The sequence below is a fragment of the Ornithorhynchus anatinus genome, chromosome X1, assembly GCF_004115215.2.
Source record: "Ornithorhynchus anatinus isolate Pmale09 chromosome X1, mOrnAna1.pri.v4, whole genome shotgun sequence".
NCBI lineage: Eukaryota > Metazoa > Chordata > Mammalia > Monotremata > Ornithorhynchidae > Ornithorhynchus > Ornithorhynchus anatinus.
Window position 1 is genome coordinate 90,912,410 of NC_041749.1, and position 18,427 is coordinate 90,930,836.

Sequence of the window (18,427 nt, forward strand, 5' to 3'; positions counted from 1 at the left end):
CCTAGAGTGAGGAGTTTTTGTTTGGAGCGGAGGTTGATAGGCAACCACTGGAGTTGTTTAAGAAGGGGAGTGACATGCCCAGATCGTTTCTGCAGGAAGATGAGCCGGGCAGCGGAGTGAAGAATTGACTGGAGCAGGGCGAGAGAGGAGGAAGGGAGGTCAGAGAGAAGGCTGACACAGTAGTCTAGCCGGGATATAACGAGAGGCCGTAGCAGTAAGGTAGCCGTTTGGGTGGAGAGGAAAGGGCGGATCTTGGCAATATTGTAGAGGTGAAACCGGCAGGTCTTGGTAATGGATAGGATGTGTGGGGTGAACGAGAGAGACGAGTCAAGGATGACACCGAGATTGCGGGCCCAAGAGACGGGAAGGATGGTTGTGCCATCCACGGTGATAGAGAAGTCTGGGAGAGGACCGGGTTTGGGAGGGAAGATGAGGAGCTCAGTCTTGCTCATGTTGAGTTTTAGGTGGCGGGCCGACATCCAGGTGGAGACATCCCGGAGGCAGGAGGAGATGCGAGCCTGAAGGGAGGGGGAGAGGACAGGGGCGGAGATGTAGATCTGCGTGTCATCTGCGTAGAGATGGTAGTCAAAGCCGTGAGAGCGAATGAGTTCACCGAGGGAATGAGTGTAAATGGAGAACAGAAGAGGGCCAAGAACTGACCCTTGAGGAACTCCAACAGTTAAAGGATGGGAGGGGGAGGAGGTGCCAGCGAAGGAGACCGAGAATGACCGGCCAGAGAGGTAAGAGGAGAACCAGGAGAGGACGGAGTCCGTGAAGCCAAGGTGAGATAAGGTATGGAGGAGGAGGGGATGGTCGACAGTGTCAAAGGCAGCAGAGAGGTCAAGAAGGATTAGAATGGAGTAGGAGCCATTGGATTTGGCAAGAAGGAGGTCATGGGTGACCTTAGAGAGAGCAGTCTCGGTAGAGTGGAGGGGACGGAAGCTAGATTGGAGGGGGTCTAGGAGAGAATGGGAGTTAAGGAATTCTAAGCATCGATTGTAGACGACTTGTTCTAGGATTTTGGAAAGGAAGGGTAGTAGGGAGATAGGGCGATAACTGGAGGGGGAAGTGGGGTCAAGAGCGGGTTTTTTTAGGATGGGGGAGACGTGGGCATGTTTGAAGGCAGAGGGGAAGGAGCCCTTGGAGATTGAGTGGTTAAAAATAGAAGTTAAGGAAGGGAGGAGGGCAGGGGCGATGGTTTTAAGAAGGTGAGAGGGAATGGGGTCCGAGGCGCAGGTGGAGGGGGTGGCACTTGCGAGGAGGGAGATAATCTCCTCTGAGGATACTGCAGGGAAGGATGGGAAAGTAGGGGAGAGGGTTGGTGGAGGGGAGGGGAGAGACGGAGGGGTGACTTTGGGGAGCTCAGACCTGATTGTGTTGATTTTCGTGAGGAAAAAGGTGGCCAGATCATTGGGGGTGAGAGATGGGGGAGGGGGAGGAACAGGGGGCCTAAGGAGAGAGTTAAAAGTCCGGAACAATCGGCGGGGGTGACGGACATGGGTGTCGATGAGGGAGGAGAAAGAAGTTTTGCCTGGCGGAGGAGAGGGCAGAGTTAAGGCAGGAAAGGATAAATTTGAAGTGTGTGAGGTCGGCTTGGTGCTTGGACTTTCGCCAGCAGCGCTCAGCAGCTCGAGCATAGGTGCGTAGGAGGCGGACGGAGGAGGTGATCCAGGGCTGTGGGTTAGTGGAGCGAGAGCGGCGGAGGGAAAGGGGGGCGAGAGAGTCGAGATGAGTAGAGAGGGTGGAGTTGAGAGCGGAGACCTGATCATCGAGAGTGGGAAGTGAGGACAGGGCGGCAAGGTGAGGAGAGATGCTTATGGAAAGACGGATGGGATCGAGAGAGCGGAGGTCTCTGTGGAGCAGTAGCGAAGATTTGCAGGGGGAGGGAGTGTGAGAGATGAGGCAGGTGAGAAGGTTATGGTTAGAGAGAGGGATTTCAGAGTTGGTGAGGGAGGAGATAGTGCAGCGGTAGGAGATGACGAGATCGAGGGTGTGACCGAGTCGGTGAGTGGGCGCGGTATGGTGGAGGAGGAGGTCGGCAGAGTCGAGGAGGGATAGCAGGCGGGCGGCAGAGGAGTCGTGGGGTACATCCATATGGATGTTGAAGTCTCCAAGGATCAGAGTGGGCAGAGAGAAGGAGAGAAGGGAGGTGAGAAAGGGGTCAAGGTGGTTGAAGAAGTCGGAGGTGGGACCAGGAGGGCGGTAGATGACGGCGACAAGTATCTGGAGTGGGTGGTAGAGGCGAATGATATGGGCTTCGAAGGAGGGGAAGGAGAGGGAGGGGGGAGGAGGGATAGTGCGGAAGCGGCAACGGGGCGAGAGGAGGAAGCCGACGCCTCCTCCCTTACCGGTGAGTCTGGGGGAGTGGGGGAAGGAGAGGCCTCCGCCGGAGAGAGCGGCGGCGGAGACCGTGTCTTCGGGAGAGAGCCACGTTTCCGAAAGGGCGAGGAGGAGGAGAGAGCGGGAGAGGAAAAGGTCATGGATGAAAGGTAGCTTACCTGTAATAGAGCGGGGGTTCCAGAGGCCACACTTGAAAGTAGCTGTGGGTGCAAGGGGGGGAGGGGGGGAAGGCCGGGGGGAGGGGAGGGTTTGGATGGGAAGGAGGTGGCGGGGCCCTGGACGGGGAGAGGGGGATGAGGGGTAGCGGTGGGACAAGAGGACTGGGATGGGACGTGGGTGGGGAAGAGAGAAGGGGTGAGGGGGTGAGGAGGGGGTTTGGTGGGGGGAAGAGTAGGGGGAGGGGGAAGAGGGGTAGCGCTGGTAAAGTGGGGTTCTAGGGCGGGGGAGGGGAGGGGGGAGGAGACAGAGGAGAGAGCGGGAAAGAGCTGAGCAAGAGAGGGGAAGGGGAGGATAGGAAGGGGGGGGAGAGGGACATGACGAGGCCAGGGAGGTGGGTGGCAACACTGACAACAATAAACAGTAACAAACGAAATCAGTAATATAGCAACATGATACAGTATGATACAATACAGTAGTGCTAATATAGCAACATGATACAGTATGATACAATATAGTAGTGTTAATAAGCGGGCGATGACCAGGGTCGGGGGTAGGCTCGATTAAGGGGCGATCTGATCAAACTCAAAGTCTGACGACAATAAACAATAACAAGCGAAATCGCTAATATAGCAACATGGTACAGTAAGACACAATACAATAGTGTTAATAAGCAGGCGATGACCAGGGTCGGGGGACGAGCCGACCCTACCCAATCAGACTCAAAGTCAAGCGGCCAGCGGCCGAGAGAGTCCCAGAGCTCATGACCAAATGTCCCTGTGGCGGCGGGGGGGCCCTGAGGTTGTCCAGGATGGGTGGCGGCCGTAGGCGGCGGCTAAGGTAAGGTAACATGCTGAGAACAAGGACATCGTCGCCTGGGGCGGGGGCGGGGGAGATGAATCACCTCAAGGGGGAAGAGGGAGTGAGGTCTTCCCAAAATGGCTGCCTCAGGCAGAGTGGGGGCTTCCCAAAATGGCTGCCTCGGGCGGAGTGGGAGAGCGGTTGGGGAGCACAATGTCCCCGGGCCCGAGCAGGGGGACACAATGTCCCCAGAGGACACAATGTCCTTAGGGCCAAGCAGGGGAGCACAATGTCCCCAGGATCGAGAAGGGGAGCGTAATGTCCCCGGGCCCGAGCGGGGGCGGGTGGAATGGGAGCTGGTGGCTGGGGGTCTGTGGGGGCGAAGATCCTTAGTGTCGAAGTTCCCGAGCGGGGGTGCGGAGGTCCAGGTTGCGAAAGGCTGAGGCGGGCGCGGGTCCGGGCGGTCCGAGGCTCAGCTCCCCGGGGGAGGCGGAGGAGGCGCAGATGAGTCGGCGAGCGGGAGGCGAAAGGGGGGCTTGTCGGGAATCGGGGCCGGGCGGGCCGAGGCTGCGCCTCAGGGGAGCAGAGATCCCCAGCCCATGAGGTAATGGCTCCAAGGGTCCGGGCGATGACAAGCCTCAGTTTCCCGGGAGGGGCGGTGGTCTCGGCGTGGATGAGTCGGCGGTCGGCGGCCAAAAAGCCACTAAAGTCGGTGGTCGGTGGGCAAAAGGCTGCTAAACAGCTAGCCTGGAAACGGGGGGCAGGCAGCCCAAGGAACCGCCGCCTGGGAGGAGAGCTCCGGAGTCCATGTGGTGGCTGATTCGGCTGGGAAAAGGGGGCCCGGCGGTCTGAGACTCACCCAGCGCTTAGAACAGTGCTCTACACGTAGTAAGCGCTTAACAAATACTAACATTATTATATTATTATTATTCTCTACCAAGTCAGGCAGAATATTTCAAAGGGGAGTGCTGAAGCCAATGTAAATTTTGCAGCTATTTGGAAATGAGTTTGTAATGCCAGCATTAAATTTCTAGAGCACTATTGTGAAAAGGTGCTAAAAGAAGATGACTGTACTCTTTGACCAATCCTCTACAATATGCTTTTTTTGTTTCCTTTCAACCTCATTAGTAAAATCAGCCCTTCTCCTAACTCTGCCATCTGTGTCAATAACACCACCATCCTCCCTGTCCCAGAAGTCTGCAACTTTGGTATGACCCTCAACACTTCACTGCCTTTCATCTCTCTCTTTCAAGCGTTTCCCCAACCTTCCCCATCTTCTCCACTCGAGCACTTTTTTTTATGGCATTTGTTAAGCACTTACTATGTGCCAGGCACTGTATTGAGCTTTAGGGTAGGTGCAAGCTAATCAGGTTGGACACAGCCTATGTCCCACATGGGGCTCCCAGCCTCAATCTCTGTTTTTACAGATGAGGTAAATGAGGTGCAGAGAAGTGAAGTGCCTTGCTCAGGGTCACATAACAGACAAGTGGCGGAACCAGGATTAGAACCCAGGTCCTTCTGACTCACAGCATGCTACTTCTCAATAATAGTGGTATTTGTTAAGTGCTTTGTGCCAAGCACTGCACTAAGCGTTGCGATAGATTCAAGATCATCAGGTCCCACGTGGGGCTCTCAGTCTCAGTAGGAGGGAGAACAGGTCTTGAATCCCCATTTTGCAGATGAGGGAAATGAGGCACAGAGAAGTGAAGTAACTTGCCCAAGGTCACACAGCAGGTACGAGGTGGAGCAGAATTAGAACCCAGGTCCTCTGACTCCCCGGCCCACGGCCTTTCATCTAGATCAGAGTGGATAGAGCAGAGGCCTGGGAGTCAGAAGGACCTGGGTTCTGATTGTGGCTCTGCTGCTTGTCTGTTGTGGGACCTTGGGAAAGTCACTTAACCTCTCTGTGCCTTGGTTACCTCCTCTGTAAAATGTAAATTAAGGTTGTGAGCCCCCTGTGTGACAGAGACTGTGTCCAACTTGATTATCTTGCATCTATCCCAGCTCTTAGTACAGTGCCTGGCACATAGTAAGCACTTACAAATACCATATTTAAAAAACACCACCAAAAGCCAAAAACCAAAAAAAAATCTTGGAGCTTGGTGCAACCTCTGGCCGTAGCACACTTAAACTATTGTATCTGCCTCCTCCTTGGTCTCCTTTCCCCTCACCTCCTTCAGTTCATACTCTGCGCTGCTGAGTGGATCATCATCTTGCAGTTTCATTGGACATGCTTCTGTCTGCTCCTCTCAAGCCCCCATCCGTTAACCATCTCCTTTTGTGTCAAGCAGAAACTCATAGGTTTCTAGGCTCTCCACCTGCTCTCTCCATCACTCTGACCCAACTTGTCCTCTGATCGTACCTTATTCTTAACTCCCACCTCTGACCCCTAGTCTGAACTGTTGCTCCAGACTGAAACTCCTCCTCCTTGCATCCCCACGCAAATTCATTCATTCAATAGTATTTATTGAGCGCTTACTATGTGCAGAGCACTGTACTAAGCGCTTGGGATGAACAAGTCGGCAACAGATAGAGACAGTCCCTGCCGTTTGACGGGTTTACAGTCTAATCGGGGGAGACGGACAGACAAGAACAATGGCAATAAACAGCATCAAGGGGAAGAACATCTCGTAAAAACAGTGGCAACTAAATAGAATCAAGGCGATGTACAATTCATTAACAAAATAAATAGGGTAACGAAAATATATACAGTTGAGCGGACGAGTACAGTGCTGTGGGGATGGGAAGGGAGAGGTGGAGGAGCAGAGGGAAAAGGGGAAAATGAGGCTTTAGCTGCGGAGAGGTAAAGGGGGGATGGCAGAGGGAGTAGAGGGGGAAGAGGAGCTCAGTCTGGGAACGCCTCTTGGAGGAGGTGATTTTTTTTAAGTAGGGTTTTGAAGAGGGAAAGAGAATCAGTTTGGCGGAGGTGAGGAGGGAGGGCGTTCCAGGACCGTGGGAGGACGTGACCCAGGGGTCGACGGCGGGATAGGCGAGACCGAGGGACGGTGAGGAGGTGGGCGGCAGAGGAGCGGAGCGTGCGGGGTGGGCGGTAGAAAGAGAGAAGGGAGGAGAGGTAGGAAGGGGCAAGGTGATGGAGAGCCTCGAAGCCTAGAGTGAGGAGTTTTTGTTTGGAGCGGAGGTCGATAGGCAACCACTGGAGTTGTTTAAGAAGGGGAGTGACATGCCCAGATGGTTTCTGCAGGAAGATGAGCCGGGCAGCGGAGTGAAGAATAGACCGGAGCGGGGCGAGAGAGGAGAAAGGGAGGTCAGAGAGAAGGCTGACACAAGTAGTCTAGCCGGGATATAACGAGACCCCCATCCTTAAATCCCTTCTCATATCCCACTCTTCCAGTAAGTTTTCCCCGGTTAATTTTCAAAACTCCAGTTGCATCAGCCCAACATGCACTTCTATATGTGTGTATTATTTTTTTAAATTTGGGTAATTATCTGTACGTTCAGTGCTTTGCTCAACCGTTTCATCCTGATGCGTTTATACTGCTTCCGGCTTTTTTCCTTGTCCTTCCTCCGGCTTTCACAATCTGTCAAGAGTATTCATCTGTTTCCTCCATTAAATCGTAAGCTTCTTGAGGGTAGGGAGCCATGGATCTTGTTCCTTTTGTGCTCTCCATAGTAATAAATAAGCCTTGTGGCCTAGTAGAAAGAGCACAGGCCTGGAAGTCATGGGAGCTGGGTTCTAATGCCAGCTCCACCACTTACCTGCTCTGTGACCTTGGGCAAGTCACTTAACTTCTCTGTGCCTCAGTTCCCTAATCTGCAAAATGGGGATTCGATACCAGTTCCCTCTCTTACTTAGACGGTGAACCCCATGTGGGACCTGATGTTTTTTTTAATCTAGTCTGGCACTTGGTACAGTAAGCACTTAACCAATACCATCATTATTATTGTTATTAAATGCTGGTGCCTAGCATTTGGTAGGTACTCAATAAATGTCATGGATGAATCAGTATTTATTGAGCATTTACTGTGTGCAGAGCACTGCACCAGACACCTGGAGCAGGAAGTGGAAGTAGAAGATCTGGCTTTATGGAGTTTACAATCTCATATTCCTTTGTCACTGAAACCCTGGATGTCACTGACCAGTGGAGCTCTTGCCATGACTTCATTTTAAAGAGAATTAAAGCTGATTTGTGCTTTCTAAACTCCTTACCGGTCCCACCCTAGGTCGTTGTGGGCAGCGAACATGTCTTCTGTATTGTACTCTCCCAAACGCTTAGTTCAGTGCTCTGCACACAGTAAGCTCTCAATAACTGCCATTGATGATGATTGTAGACTTTGATCTTTATTAGATTCAGACTCACTGTTCACCGTCTTTTTGACTCTGGTAATATCTATGTGCTGTATTTGGTGGGTGTCTAATGAAGATTTTTAAAGCAAAACCTAAAATGGTACCTCTTTCTGTACTTTCTTGTATCAGATAACAGACTTAAGTTCTACTCTAGACTGTAAACTCATTGTTGGCAGGGAATGTGTCTGTTGTATTGTTTCATTGTTCTCTCCCAAGCACTTAACATAGTGCTCTGCACACAGTAAGCGTGCAATAAGAACAATTGACTGAGAGATCACATTGTCACACTTTTTTTTTTTTAATAAAAGCCCACGATTGCTAACATTTTCCCTGCTTTCTTTCCAGAGCCATTATCAGCTGCAGCTATGTCCTGGTGCAGACTGCCCAATGGTTATTCAGGTACAGGAGCCCAAAGCTCGCCGTGTCCAGTGCAATCGATGCAACGAGGTCTTCTGGTAAGAAACGAAGATAAAACATTAACCCCAAAAGACCTCCTGGCCTCACTTCTATCATCCTCTTCAGCCACCCAAAGGGACAACAAGGACCTTTTGGATAGGTGGAACTCTGTCGGTAGTCTTGAGAACAGGGTTTTCCCTGTGAGTGAAAGGTGTGAGGATTTGGTATGGGTATTTAGCCCAGAGTTTGCCTGATAAATGTGTAGGGCACTCTGATCTTCAAGGAACCTGGGGTACATTCTTAGATTTTTAGAGATCTAAAGGATTGTAGTCCTTGAAAGATGGCAAAAGTTTGCCTTAAGGGGGCCGTGTGATTGCTGATTGTGACTTGTCTGTGTGTGTGCACAGAAAACATTAATTGTTTCCCTGTGTCTAATCTTTGCTGAATTGGCTTTTCAGCTAATTAGGGAGAGCCTAGTTTTGAAATTCTTTTCCATCAGTTCAAAATTTCACCCCAGTTAGAAAATACCATTTCTATGTCTGGCACCTTCTGAGCATTAGAATAGGTCACAATAGCAACCTGTTGTCAGTTGTCTTCAAAATAAGGAGTCTCTGAAGATGAACCATTGCTTTATTGAAAGGGAGGAAGCTTTCCAAACCATTGCTCTCAAACCATTGCTTTGAGAGGGAGCGTGGCTCAGTGGAAAGAGCATGGGCTTTGGAGTCAGGGCTCATGAGTTGGAATCCCAGCTCTGCCACTTGTCGGCTGTGTGACTGTGGGCAAGTCACTTAACTTCTCTGTGCCTCAGTTCCCTCATCTGTAAAATGGGAATTAAGACTGTGAGCCCCACGTGGGACAACCTGATTCCCCTGTGTCTACCCCAGCGCTTAGAACAGTGCTCGGCACATAGTAAGCGCTTAACAAATACCAACATTATTAGGTGTCCCTAGAAACCCAATTTTAAATCTTAAATTGAGGACAGAAGTCTGGAAATGTGAAATTTAAAGCTTTCACGTCTATTATAACTTGCTGTGTTGTCCGATTTCATTTCTCCATTGAATTCTGAAAGGAGTTCCACATACCTCTTGTCACAGTCCAGCCCAGCATAGGGTGTTTTCCAGCTGTTCCGTAAGGGACAAGCCTAGTTGCTTATTTTTCTGTGTGGGTCTTAGGATGTTGATAAACAGATCTTCAGTCAGGTACAGTACCACCCAAAATTGTTTTATTGTGTTGCTCGCTTTCAAGCACACAATAAATTGACCTCTTCTCTCCAAGATAAAACTCCCAGATGTAAAACTGCCCTTACTGCTCTTATCACTTGACTTGCTTTGTTCTTGGGCATCATGATCCAACACAGCTGAGATTTGGTTCTTCTCAGAAGAACTTAGAGCTATCCTAACACTTCTCTGTTCAAGTTAAGCTCAGGCTACAACTCTCTTTCCACGGGTTGTTGAGAAACAGCGTGGCCTAATGGCAAGAGCCTGGGCCTGAGAGACGACCTGGGTTCTAATCCTCTGGCACTTGTCTGCTTTGTGACCTTGGGAAGTCACTTAACTTCTCTGTGCTTGTCACCTCATCTGTAAAATGGGGGTTAAGATTGTGAGCACCATGTGGGACATGGACTGTATCCGACCTGAATAGCTTGTATCTAAGAATCAGCATGGCATAGTGGATAGAGCACGGGCCTGGGAGTCAGAAGGTCATGGGTTCTAATCCTGACTCCGCCACTTGGTTGCTGTGTCACCTTGGGCAAGTCACTTCTCTCTGCCTCATCTCATGGGACAGGAACTGTGTCCAACCCAATTTGTTTGTATCCACCCCAGCACTTAGTACAGTGTCTGGCAAATAGTAATTGCTGAACAAATACCATAATTCTTATCATCTACCCTAGTGCTCAGCACAGTACCTCGCACATGGTAAGTGCTTAACCGTCAATGTCAGTTGTATTTGTTGAGCACTTACTGTATACAGAGCACTGTACTAAGTGCGTGGGAGAGTACAATATAACAGAGTTGGTAGACACATTCTCTGCCCACAACGAGCTTACAGTACCATTAAAAAAAAAACACCAAAAAACCTTATGTTTTCGTTCAGTTGTTGATCCATCACAAACCCTGTGGTGCCCAACACCCTGTTTTTCCACACACTTTCCTTTCTGCCTTCACTAACAAATTTGGGTAGGCGGTTCTATACCCTACTAGTTTTCTAGGGGTCCCGAACCTCAAATTCCTCACGTTTGTGATAGGCGAATAACGGCCACAGAGACGGAAAAAGGGAGAGAGTCTTTGTTGCTTAAGCTGGTTTACATGTAGCTGAAGGGGTGTGTGTGTGGCAGGGACATGACCAAATTATCTGAGCACATGCCTCTCATTTCCTGACTTCTTAAACTCGTAGTCATTATGGTCCTTTCCTCTATTTAGCATTTAAGATGTCATTTGAAATGATTTAAAATTTCTCCATGTCCGGTGCTTTTGACAAAATAAATTCTTGTTCATTTGGTCGGTGAGGGGGCGGCGGGGCAGGGCGGCGGAGAGGAGGAGGAGTTGGAGGGGGAGAGAAGCCTTGCTCCTTAACATCGGAAACATGTTTTCACAAACAACTATGAGTATCAATGGAACTTGGAAGTGGTTATCGCACTGTTGGATGATACAGGTCCCTTTTCTGCTCCTCCTTCCTTGAGGAGGTGGGTAGGGTGAGAATTGTGCCAGGGGAACTGACCTTGGTTTGTTTCACTACTTGGTGGAGTGAGGTTTTTGGATTGTTTGGATTTTTTTTTTTAATATTTTATCCTTCCTGCCCCTCATTTCAGTGAACAAGCAGGAGTTGGTTACCACAGAGCAAATGAAAGGTGAAGAAGTAACTCCCAGCTCTATGGGGAATTGCGTTGTCATCTAGTAGAACTAAATACTTGTTTTGCCACCCTACCATTTCTCATCTGTGAATGTAACACCTAAGTCTGTGTACTTTCCTCCCCTGAGGGTCTTAACTAGCTGCAAATTGCTGCCAACTGGACAGTTGGGAAAGACTTGAATCCGGTAGGTCCAACTCACCACGTCCCTTGCAGATGGCCTGTAAGCCCCTCCCCCCCCAACCCAAAGTTATTGGAAATTAAGTGAGGTCCAGTGGCACAACCCAGAGAACTATTCTTGGGCTTCTGTGTAGAGGAATGAAGGGTGTTCCGGAACACAGATATCGATCTCCCCGTGAATAAGTAGTTCCTCACTTTCTGGGAAGAATCAACTCAATTTCACATTTAGTGAGCGCTTTGCTGCCAACTAGGAAGGGTCTTAGCTAGGAGGTGTTTTTTTTAAATGCTTTAATGCTGTGGAGGGTTTGGTGGGTCACAAAACATAGGACAATTCATCCCCCTTCATATTAAAAAAACAACAACTCTGAATCATTTTAGGAATTCAGGAATCTTGAGAAGGGAAACCATACTCCTTTGGGAAAACTCAGGACTTGGAACTGGGAAGTAGCTAGAATTTAATGCTCTTCTTTTCTGATTTCAAGTTTCAAGTGTCGTCAGATGTATCACGCCCCAACGGACTGTGCCACAATCCGAAAATGGCTCACGAAGTGTGCAGATGACTCTGAAACAGCAAATTACATCAGTGCTCACACTAAAGATGTAAGGAACCCTTAGACTGCCAATTCCCTGGTGCCAAAAGCAGGACTTTTGTGTCTTGTCTATCACTGACTTTGCTCTTAGTGCCCAACCACAAAAGATATCAGACCTGCTCCTCTAATCCAATATCTTTGAGATCTTTTGGGACATAGAGAATTACTGCATAGCCTGAAGTTTCCATGTGGGTGTGTGTTTCCTGTCTGAAAGGAGGAATGCTGAGCAGATACTTTGAATGCAAAATTTCCTGATTTTTTTCAGGGTGTTCTCTGTCTAGACAATCCAATTATGTTTGTGGCCCACCTGGGAAAATGTACCTTCAGTTGTAGATTGCAAAGCAGCTAGTTGAAGGAAAGAGAAGTTTATGAGAGCACTTCTAGGAGGGGAATATATAGGAAGTTTGCATTGCAGTCACTGCCTCTGCATTTTTCAGTGGATGATTTTGTCGTTACGGTGATGCCCCCAGTGTCTTTAATCTGTACTTTAAAAAAAAAAAACACTTGCCTTTTAAAAAAAAATAAAATGATAGTGATCAAAAAATGGTAATGGTGTAAATAGTTACACCTCAGACGTTTAAATTGGTTATCTTGAAGTTTATGCAAGGATTTTCACCGTAATGAGTGGCATTTGCTTAGGTTTTTTTATGAGGTAGTTTGGAGTAGATTGTGTTAGCCTCCATCAGGCCTGATTTGGGTTAAGCTGCCCTGTGGCATGGTCTCTTGAAGCAACTCTGGTATTCATATGGCAGCTGACATATCATTCTGCTGATGCAGCCTAAAGCTTAGTCTGAGAAGCTTGGTTACTGTGTCGGATTGTGCAACGGTTTCATGAAATCATCTGGTACTTGAAGGGGTGAGAGTGGAGAATACTAATCTCATTTCCTTGGAATTATTGTTCCAGAATCACTGACCTGTTGAGCCACTGAGCCACCACATTAAAGTGAGACTTTCTTCCCCAGAAGTCTTGCACAATTAGCCACTGTGCATGGGTCCGAGAGTTTTGTGTTGTCTGTCTAAAAATCAACAGAAAGTAGAGAATGAACCTAATGGATCAATTCTGTTTTCCCAGTGTCCCAAGTGCAATATCTGTATTGAAAAGAATGGAGGCTGCAATCATATGGTAAGTGGAATCCTGAGCAAATCACTTAGACATAAAAGCTTCTGATAAATGCAGTCTAAATGCCTCTAATTCATATCTCCTTTTTTTCTTTTCCAGCAATGCTCTAAATGCAAACACGGTAAGTCATGGCATCCGAAATCCATTTTTAGAGTTCATAGCAGTTGTTCCTGGTACTGGGTATCTCTTGTGTCCTGGGTGTATGTAATGGGTTGGCATAAAGTCACTCTTGAGTCGTTTCTGTTCTCAGCGAGATGCTCTGCCACCACCAGAAGTAGTGAAACCCTGGAGGTCACCTGGAGCCATGCACCACACTCTCAGAAAACCACTGGTCATTGATCTAAATGTCTCCTGAAATGATCCAGCCCAGCTATTGCTTTTGGTACAGATTCAGGAATTCTTTACACACTAAAGAAGAAGCAGTGTGAGCTAGCAAATAGTGCATGGGCCTGGGAGTTAGAAGGACCCGGGTTCTAATCTTGGCTCCACCACTTGTCTACACTGTCACCTTGGGCAAGTCACTTCACTTCTCTGGGCCTCAGTTCCCTCATCTGTAAAATGGGGATGAAGACTGTGAGCACTACGTGGGACAATCTGATTACCTTGTGTCTACCCCAGCGCTTAGAACAGTGCTTGGCACATAGTAAGCGCTTAACAAATACCAACATTATTATTGTTTCCCCTTTCCTCCATATATTATTCTAGTCATCTTTTTGTGCCATCTCTCTCTCTCTGTCTCTCTCTCTCTCATTATGGGTTAGGTCGTCAGGAATACAGATGCTGAAACTGCTCCAGAATGTATGCTTCTGGCCTCATACTGTAAAATAGAAGTGCATTCAGTCCTGGCTAGTCCCTATTACTAAACAGAAGATGCGAGACAAGTGAAGGAGTCCTTACTTGCTACACTTTTCAGGCTCCTTGAGTCTCTCCTAGAGGCCCCTTCCATACGTGTAGGTGTGACTTCACTTCAGGGTGGCATTCTGCACTTGTAGTCGAAGCCCAGGATCCAGTAAATTTACTAATGGTAAATTTTTTCTGAGCACCAACCACCAGTGTCAGTCCTGTCCAGCAGAATGGCTCCAGCCCCTGGTATTTATTCTGGTAACTCATGCCTCATTGCTTTTTAGGAAAAAAAAAAATGGGGAGATGGGTAACTCTGCTTCATTTCCTGTATGAAGGATTTGTTTGAGAGCTCTTTGAAAGCTTTCTTTAGTGGTGGAACAGGTTTTCTGGTTTCCTTTCTGGTCTGATTTCAAGAATTCCCAGCCTGTCAGGAGCAGATTACGCAGGCAGAATCCCATGCTTTGCTCTTCCCTCAGCAGAACAGTCAGTCGCAGAGTTGTCTCCCAGGAGACGTGAGACCTTCGATCTCTACCCCGGCAGTTGTGAATGAAAGCATTTCCCTATTAAAAACCCACTCTGAAGGTGTTATGTTTTCCCCAATGAGCATTTTTCCCCCCTCTAGTAACAGTGTCTTTCTAAGAGTAGTAGTAATGAAGTTAACTGAATAGAAACAGCGTGGCCTAATGGAAAGAGGTTGGACTTGGGAGTCAGGGGACCTAGGTTCTAATCCCAGCTCTGCCGCATATCTCCTGTATGACCTTGGGCAAGTCACCTAACTTCTCTGGGCCTCAGTTACCTCATCTCTAAAGTGGGGATTAAATCCTACTCCTACTTTGACTGTGAGCCCCATGTGGGACAGGGATTGTGTCCAACGTGATTAACTTGTATCTACCCCAGTGCTTAGAACAGTGTTTGGCATATAGTAAGGGCTTAACAGGTACCGTAGTAATAATATTATGGCACGTTGTTACTATTGGGCACCTACAAACAGAATAATCAAAGTAATTGAATAATATGTATTCGAAAGACCTCAGGATGCATATAAATGAGTGTGCAAGTGCCGGAGATGATCAGTGGTGTTGAATGACTTGAGGTGCTGGTAAATAGAAAAGAGAAGAAGCAAAGTGGTCTAGTGTAAAGAGCTCGGGCTTAGAAGTCAGAGGATCTGGGTTCTAATCCCAGCTCTGCCACTTTCCTGGCTGTGACCTTGGGCAAGTCCATTTAACTTCTCTGGGCCTCAGTTTCACCATCAGTAAAATGAGGGTGAAGTATCTGTTCTCCTTTCCCCTTAGATCGTGAGCCCCATGTTGGACGGGGACTTCCGGCCTGATGAACTTGTATACTTGTATATCTACTCCAGTGCTTAGAATGCTTAACACTTGTTTAACACTCGTTTATGTGCTTTGACAAATACTGGTGGTGGTGGTATTTCTTTTAAGAGAAGTAGAGAGGAATGCTGGGTACCCTGATTTCTCATTGCATTTTCACCTGGAACCCAAACCTGTAGGGAGTCCTGATGTTTCTCCTTTGTCCCTTTTTCAGTACTGGAAGTAAATATGCCAAGTCTGAAAGGTGAAGTCGTACAGATGCAGCAGTCACTTTTCCTTTCCTTCTCAGTTCTCTCTTTACCCCTCTTCCCGTTTCCCTATCCGACCTCATGAACTCTCTTCCCATTGAGATAGGTGTCTTGAATGCGAGTCGTGTGGTGGAGAAAGGTAGATTGCTTGCATTTATGGTGCTTGCTTAAGTATCCTCCGTCAAGCACCTTTTTGGGGCCGATTTAATCAAAATGTGGAGTCGATTGTCAGACCTAATCTCATCACACATCAATCATATTTATTGAGCATTTACTGTTTGCAGAGCGCTGTACTAAGAGCTTGGGAGAGTACAATATATCAAAGTTGGTAGACATTTCCCGGCCCACAACGAGCTTTACAGCGATGTCACTTCAGAACAAGAAGGGTTATGGGATGCTGGAACATCACTGCAGGCTCTTCGTCCATTTAAAGATCTAAACACATGACATGTTTAGGGATCCGGTGAGAGGTCGGTAATAAACGAAGAGGCTGAGTAACACTGAATCACATCCATCAGTGGTAAGAATTCAGCACTTAGCGTGTGCAGAGCACTGTATCGAGCGCTCGAGAGAGTACAGTGTGAGCCAGACGTGATCCCTGCCCTCGGGGAGCTTAATGGTCTTGGTGGGACATTTGTGAACTGTGCTTTGGTTATGTGGGGCAAAAATAGAAGAGACATCTTTGGGGTACTTGGCATGAAGAAAAAAAAAGTATCGTTTCATCCAGTCTTCCCGAATGGTATGCTTTTGTGTGTGACTGTTCCTTTGATAAATGACAGACTGTTCTCTGCTGTCCTATGTAGATTTCTGCTGGATGTGTCTGGGGGACTGGAAGACCCATGGCAGCGAGTACTACGAATGCAGTCGGTACAAAGAGAATCCTGATATTGTAAACCAGAGCCAGCAGGCACAGGCCAGGGAGGCCCTTAAGAAGTACTTGTTCTACTTTGAGAGGGTAGGAGGCCTCACTTTGACATAGAATTGCATGTCCTTTGAGTGCTCCCTGTCTGTTTTGCCAGCACTGGCCATGTCAGGAACTGCCAGTACAGAAGGATCTGTAGAGGCACGCTAGCTTCCCAAACCAAGATTAGATTGTGTGGCTCCTCATTCCCGTTGGAATCTCAGCCGAAGCTGTTTAGAAAATAGTGAGTACGAGGGGACTCTTCAAGAGCTTCCTTTAGCACTGGCAGCCTACAGTGGCTTGTAGCAAGTTAACCCTGACCCCCGTATGTACACTGCTCTCTCCGTGGTATAATTCCGTAGCACCGGACTGAGTTGTTACTGGGAAACCGGTGGAGGTGAGGTACAGTAGCACAGCTCCTGTGCTAGTCCACTCTATATAGAGCTATTCTTGTGGAACTGTAGGGTTTGGGGCAACTGTAGTTGCAGATTTGTGATATATTTATCGAGTTTTAGAGCAGGGAGAGGCGATTCTTTTAGGCCAGTGGACCACATAACGTATTTTGGAGCTATCTGCAAACTGGCCGTTGGTGAAGAGAGGGGCGGCGGTTTGAAAGGCAGTATCAACCGCACTTCCACTCATGGCCGCTCGAACCAGTGGATTCCCCCGTCCTGTCTCTTCAGCCTCACCCCCTGCCCCCACCGTAGCCAGGCTGTTCATAGAGTAGTTGTTAGGACCAGACGCCATTGCCGATTGAGACCTCAGGTCGGCCAGGGCCACCCCCACCCATCTGAGGCAGGAAGCAGCCCGGCTCCTACCTGGCTCCGAAACTGCTGCGGGCGGGTCTGTTCAGTTAAGTTCCACGTACCGCTGATCTCGGGGTCATGGTGTGCCGGGAGATGCGCGACTGCATCCGAGGCAGGCTGGGAGCCGGGTCGGGTTCAGCCTGCGGGCCGTGTTTTTGCCCACTCCTACCTTAGGGGCCAGAGCACAATTAGGTTAACGGTAAGAAAGAAAAATAACTCATAGCCCTCGTCAAGACTGGCTAAACTGTCCGCCTGTAACATCTACTCCCTCCAAGCTACATGCAGTCGCATCTGCGTGGAATGCTGTGGCACTTGGGTTATGCTTAGTGTGTTTTGTTCGGCATGTTTATGTAAGTAGAATTTGACACTTTGAATCTGCCATTTCCATCCAAGTATGTAGTGCTTATTACGCCACCTATGGTGTTCAGGGAGAACTGCCAGAATAAGAATGATGGTATGGAAGGTAGCCGTGAGGGGAAATCGCACCTAACCTGTGGTATTTCCACCCTGACCAAGTCTTCGTAGCAAACCTTTCAAATTTGGGTCATTGATTGAGCGGCTGTTATGCAGGATTCTGTTCTAAAAGCTGTAATAATTCCTTCTGATTCTTAGCCATTTTGAACATCTTTTCTCTCCTTGGTATGGAGGTAGCCTTTTGAGTAGGCCCAAAAGTCCCAAATTAAGTATATTGTATCTACCCCAGTGCTTAAACAGTACCTAACGCATAGTAAGTGCTTAACAAATACCACCATTATCCTTTATCATTATTATCATTTATTATTATCATCATTAAGTGAGACACCCCTGTCTTGTCTCTAAGGCGGGGCCCCCTCGAGCATGGCATCTGGGTTCATCAGTTCAGGGGAAGAGACTTAAGAGTAGAATTTTGGCTCTTTAAACGCCACCACCCACCCGTTCCTCCAACCAAAGTGGTCCTGCACTGGGTGAGTTGACCCAGGCTCCCGCACGCCTAGCGGCCTGGCCTGCCACCCAAAAAACTGACCAGCAGAACCTCTGGAACTTGCACGTTGAGCCAGGGTGGAAAGGACTCTTCGGGGTAGCGTCGACTATGGGTCTGGTGAGGAGACCAGTCCCGGAGAGCCAGCTAGGCAGCTGCAGCAGGCAGATAGAGGGTACCGGCAGCAAACTCTGCTCAGCCTCCCCTACCGACAGTACCACTCCCGTGGTCGCCACGATGTCCATCAGGATCGGTTCCAGAGGTTTGCACTGAGGCTGCCCCGTGTGCAGTTCATTAGTATCAGAAACCTCCAGAGAACATCCTGTGGAAGCAGCGGACATGTTGACCAGGAGAAACAGCAGCGGTAAGGGATGGTGAAAAATACTGATCTGTTGCTGCCGCTGGCTGGCTGGCCCATGCGACAGATAATTGTGTGTGTGTGTGTGTGTGTATGTGTATATGTCCGTCTCTCTCTCTCTCTCTCTCTGTCCGCCTCGCCCGTACCTGTGTCTGTCGCCATCCCTCTCTTGTGTCTTTCCCTGACCTACCTCTCACTCTTTCAGCTCCCTCCCTTCTCATTTGTCTGAAAATCTATCTTCCTGCGTT

The 18,427-nt window shown here is 48.6% G+C and overlaps 1 protein-coding gene across 4 annotated transcripts in view; it reads left to right on the top strand.

The window, feature by feature from the left end:
• ARIH2 (ariadne RBR E3 ubiquitin protein ligase 2) overlaps positions 1 to 18,427 on the top strand; it is a 72,527-nt gene that overhangs the window by 44,289 nt on the left and 9,811 nt on the right. For all 4 annotated transcript variants that reach the window (XM_029051604.1, XM_029051606.1, XM_029051605.1 and 1 more), the window contains 5 exons: positions 7,949 to 8,058; positions 11,510 to 11,627; positions 12,690 to 12,740; positions 12,837 to 12,858; positions 15,960 to 16,111. In XM_029051604.1, coding sequence (XP_028907437.1) covers positions 7,949 to 8,058; positions 11,510 to 11,627; positions 12,690 to 12,740; positions 12,837 to 12,858; positions 15,960 to 16,111 — 453 coding nt within the window. The remainder of the gene's footprint in view (positions 1 to 7,948; positions 8,059 to 11,509; positions 11,628 to 12,689; positions 12,741 to 12,836; positions 12,859 to 15,959; positions 16,112 to 18,427) is intronic.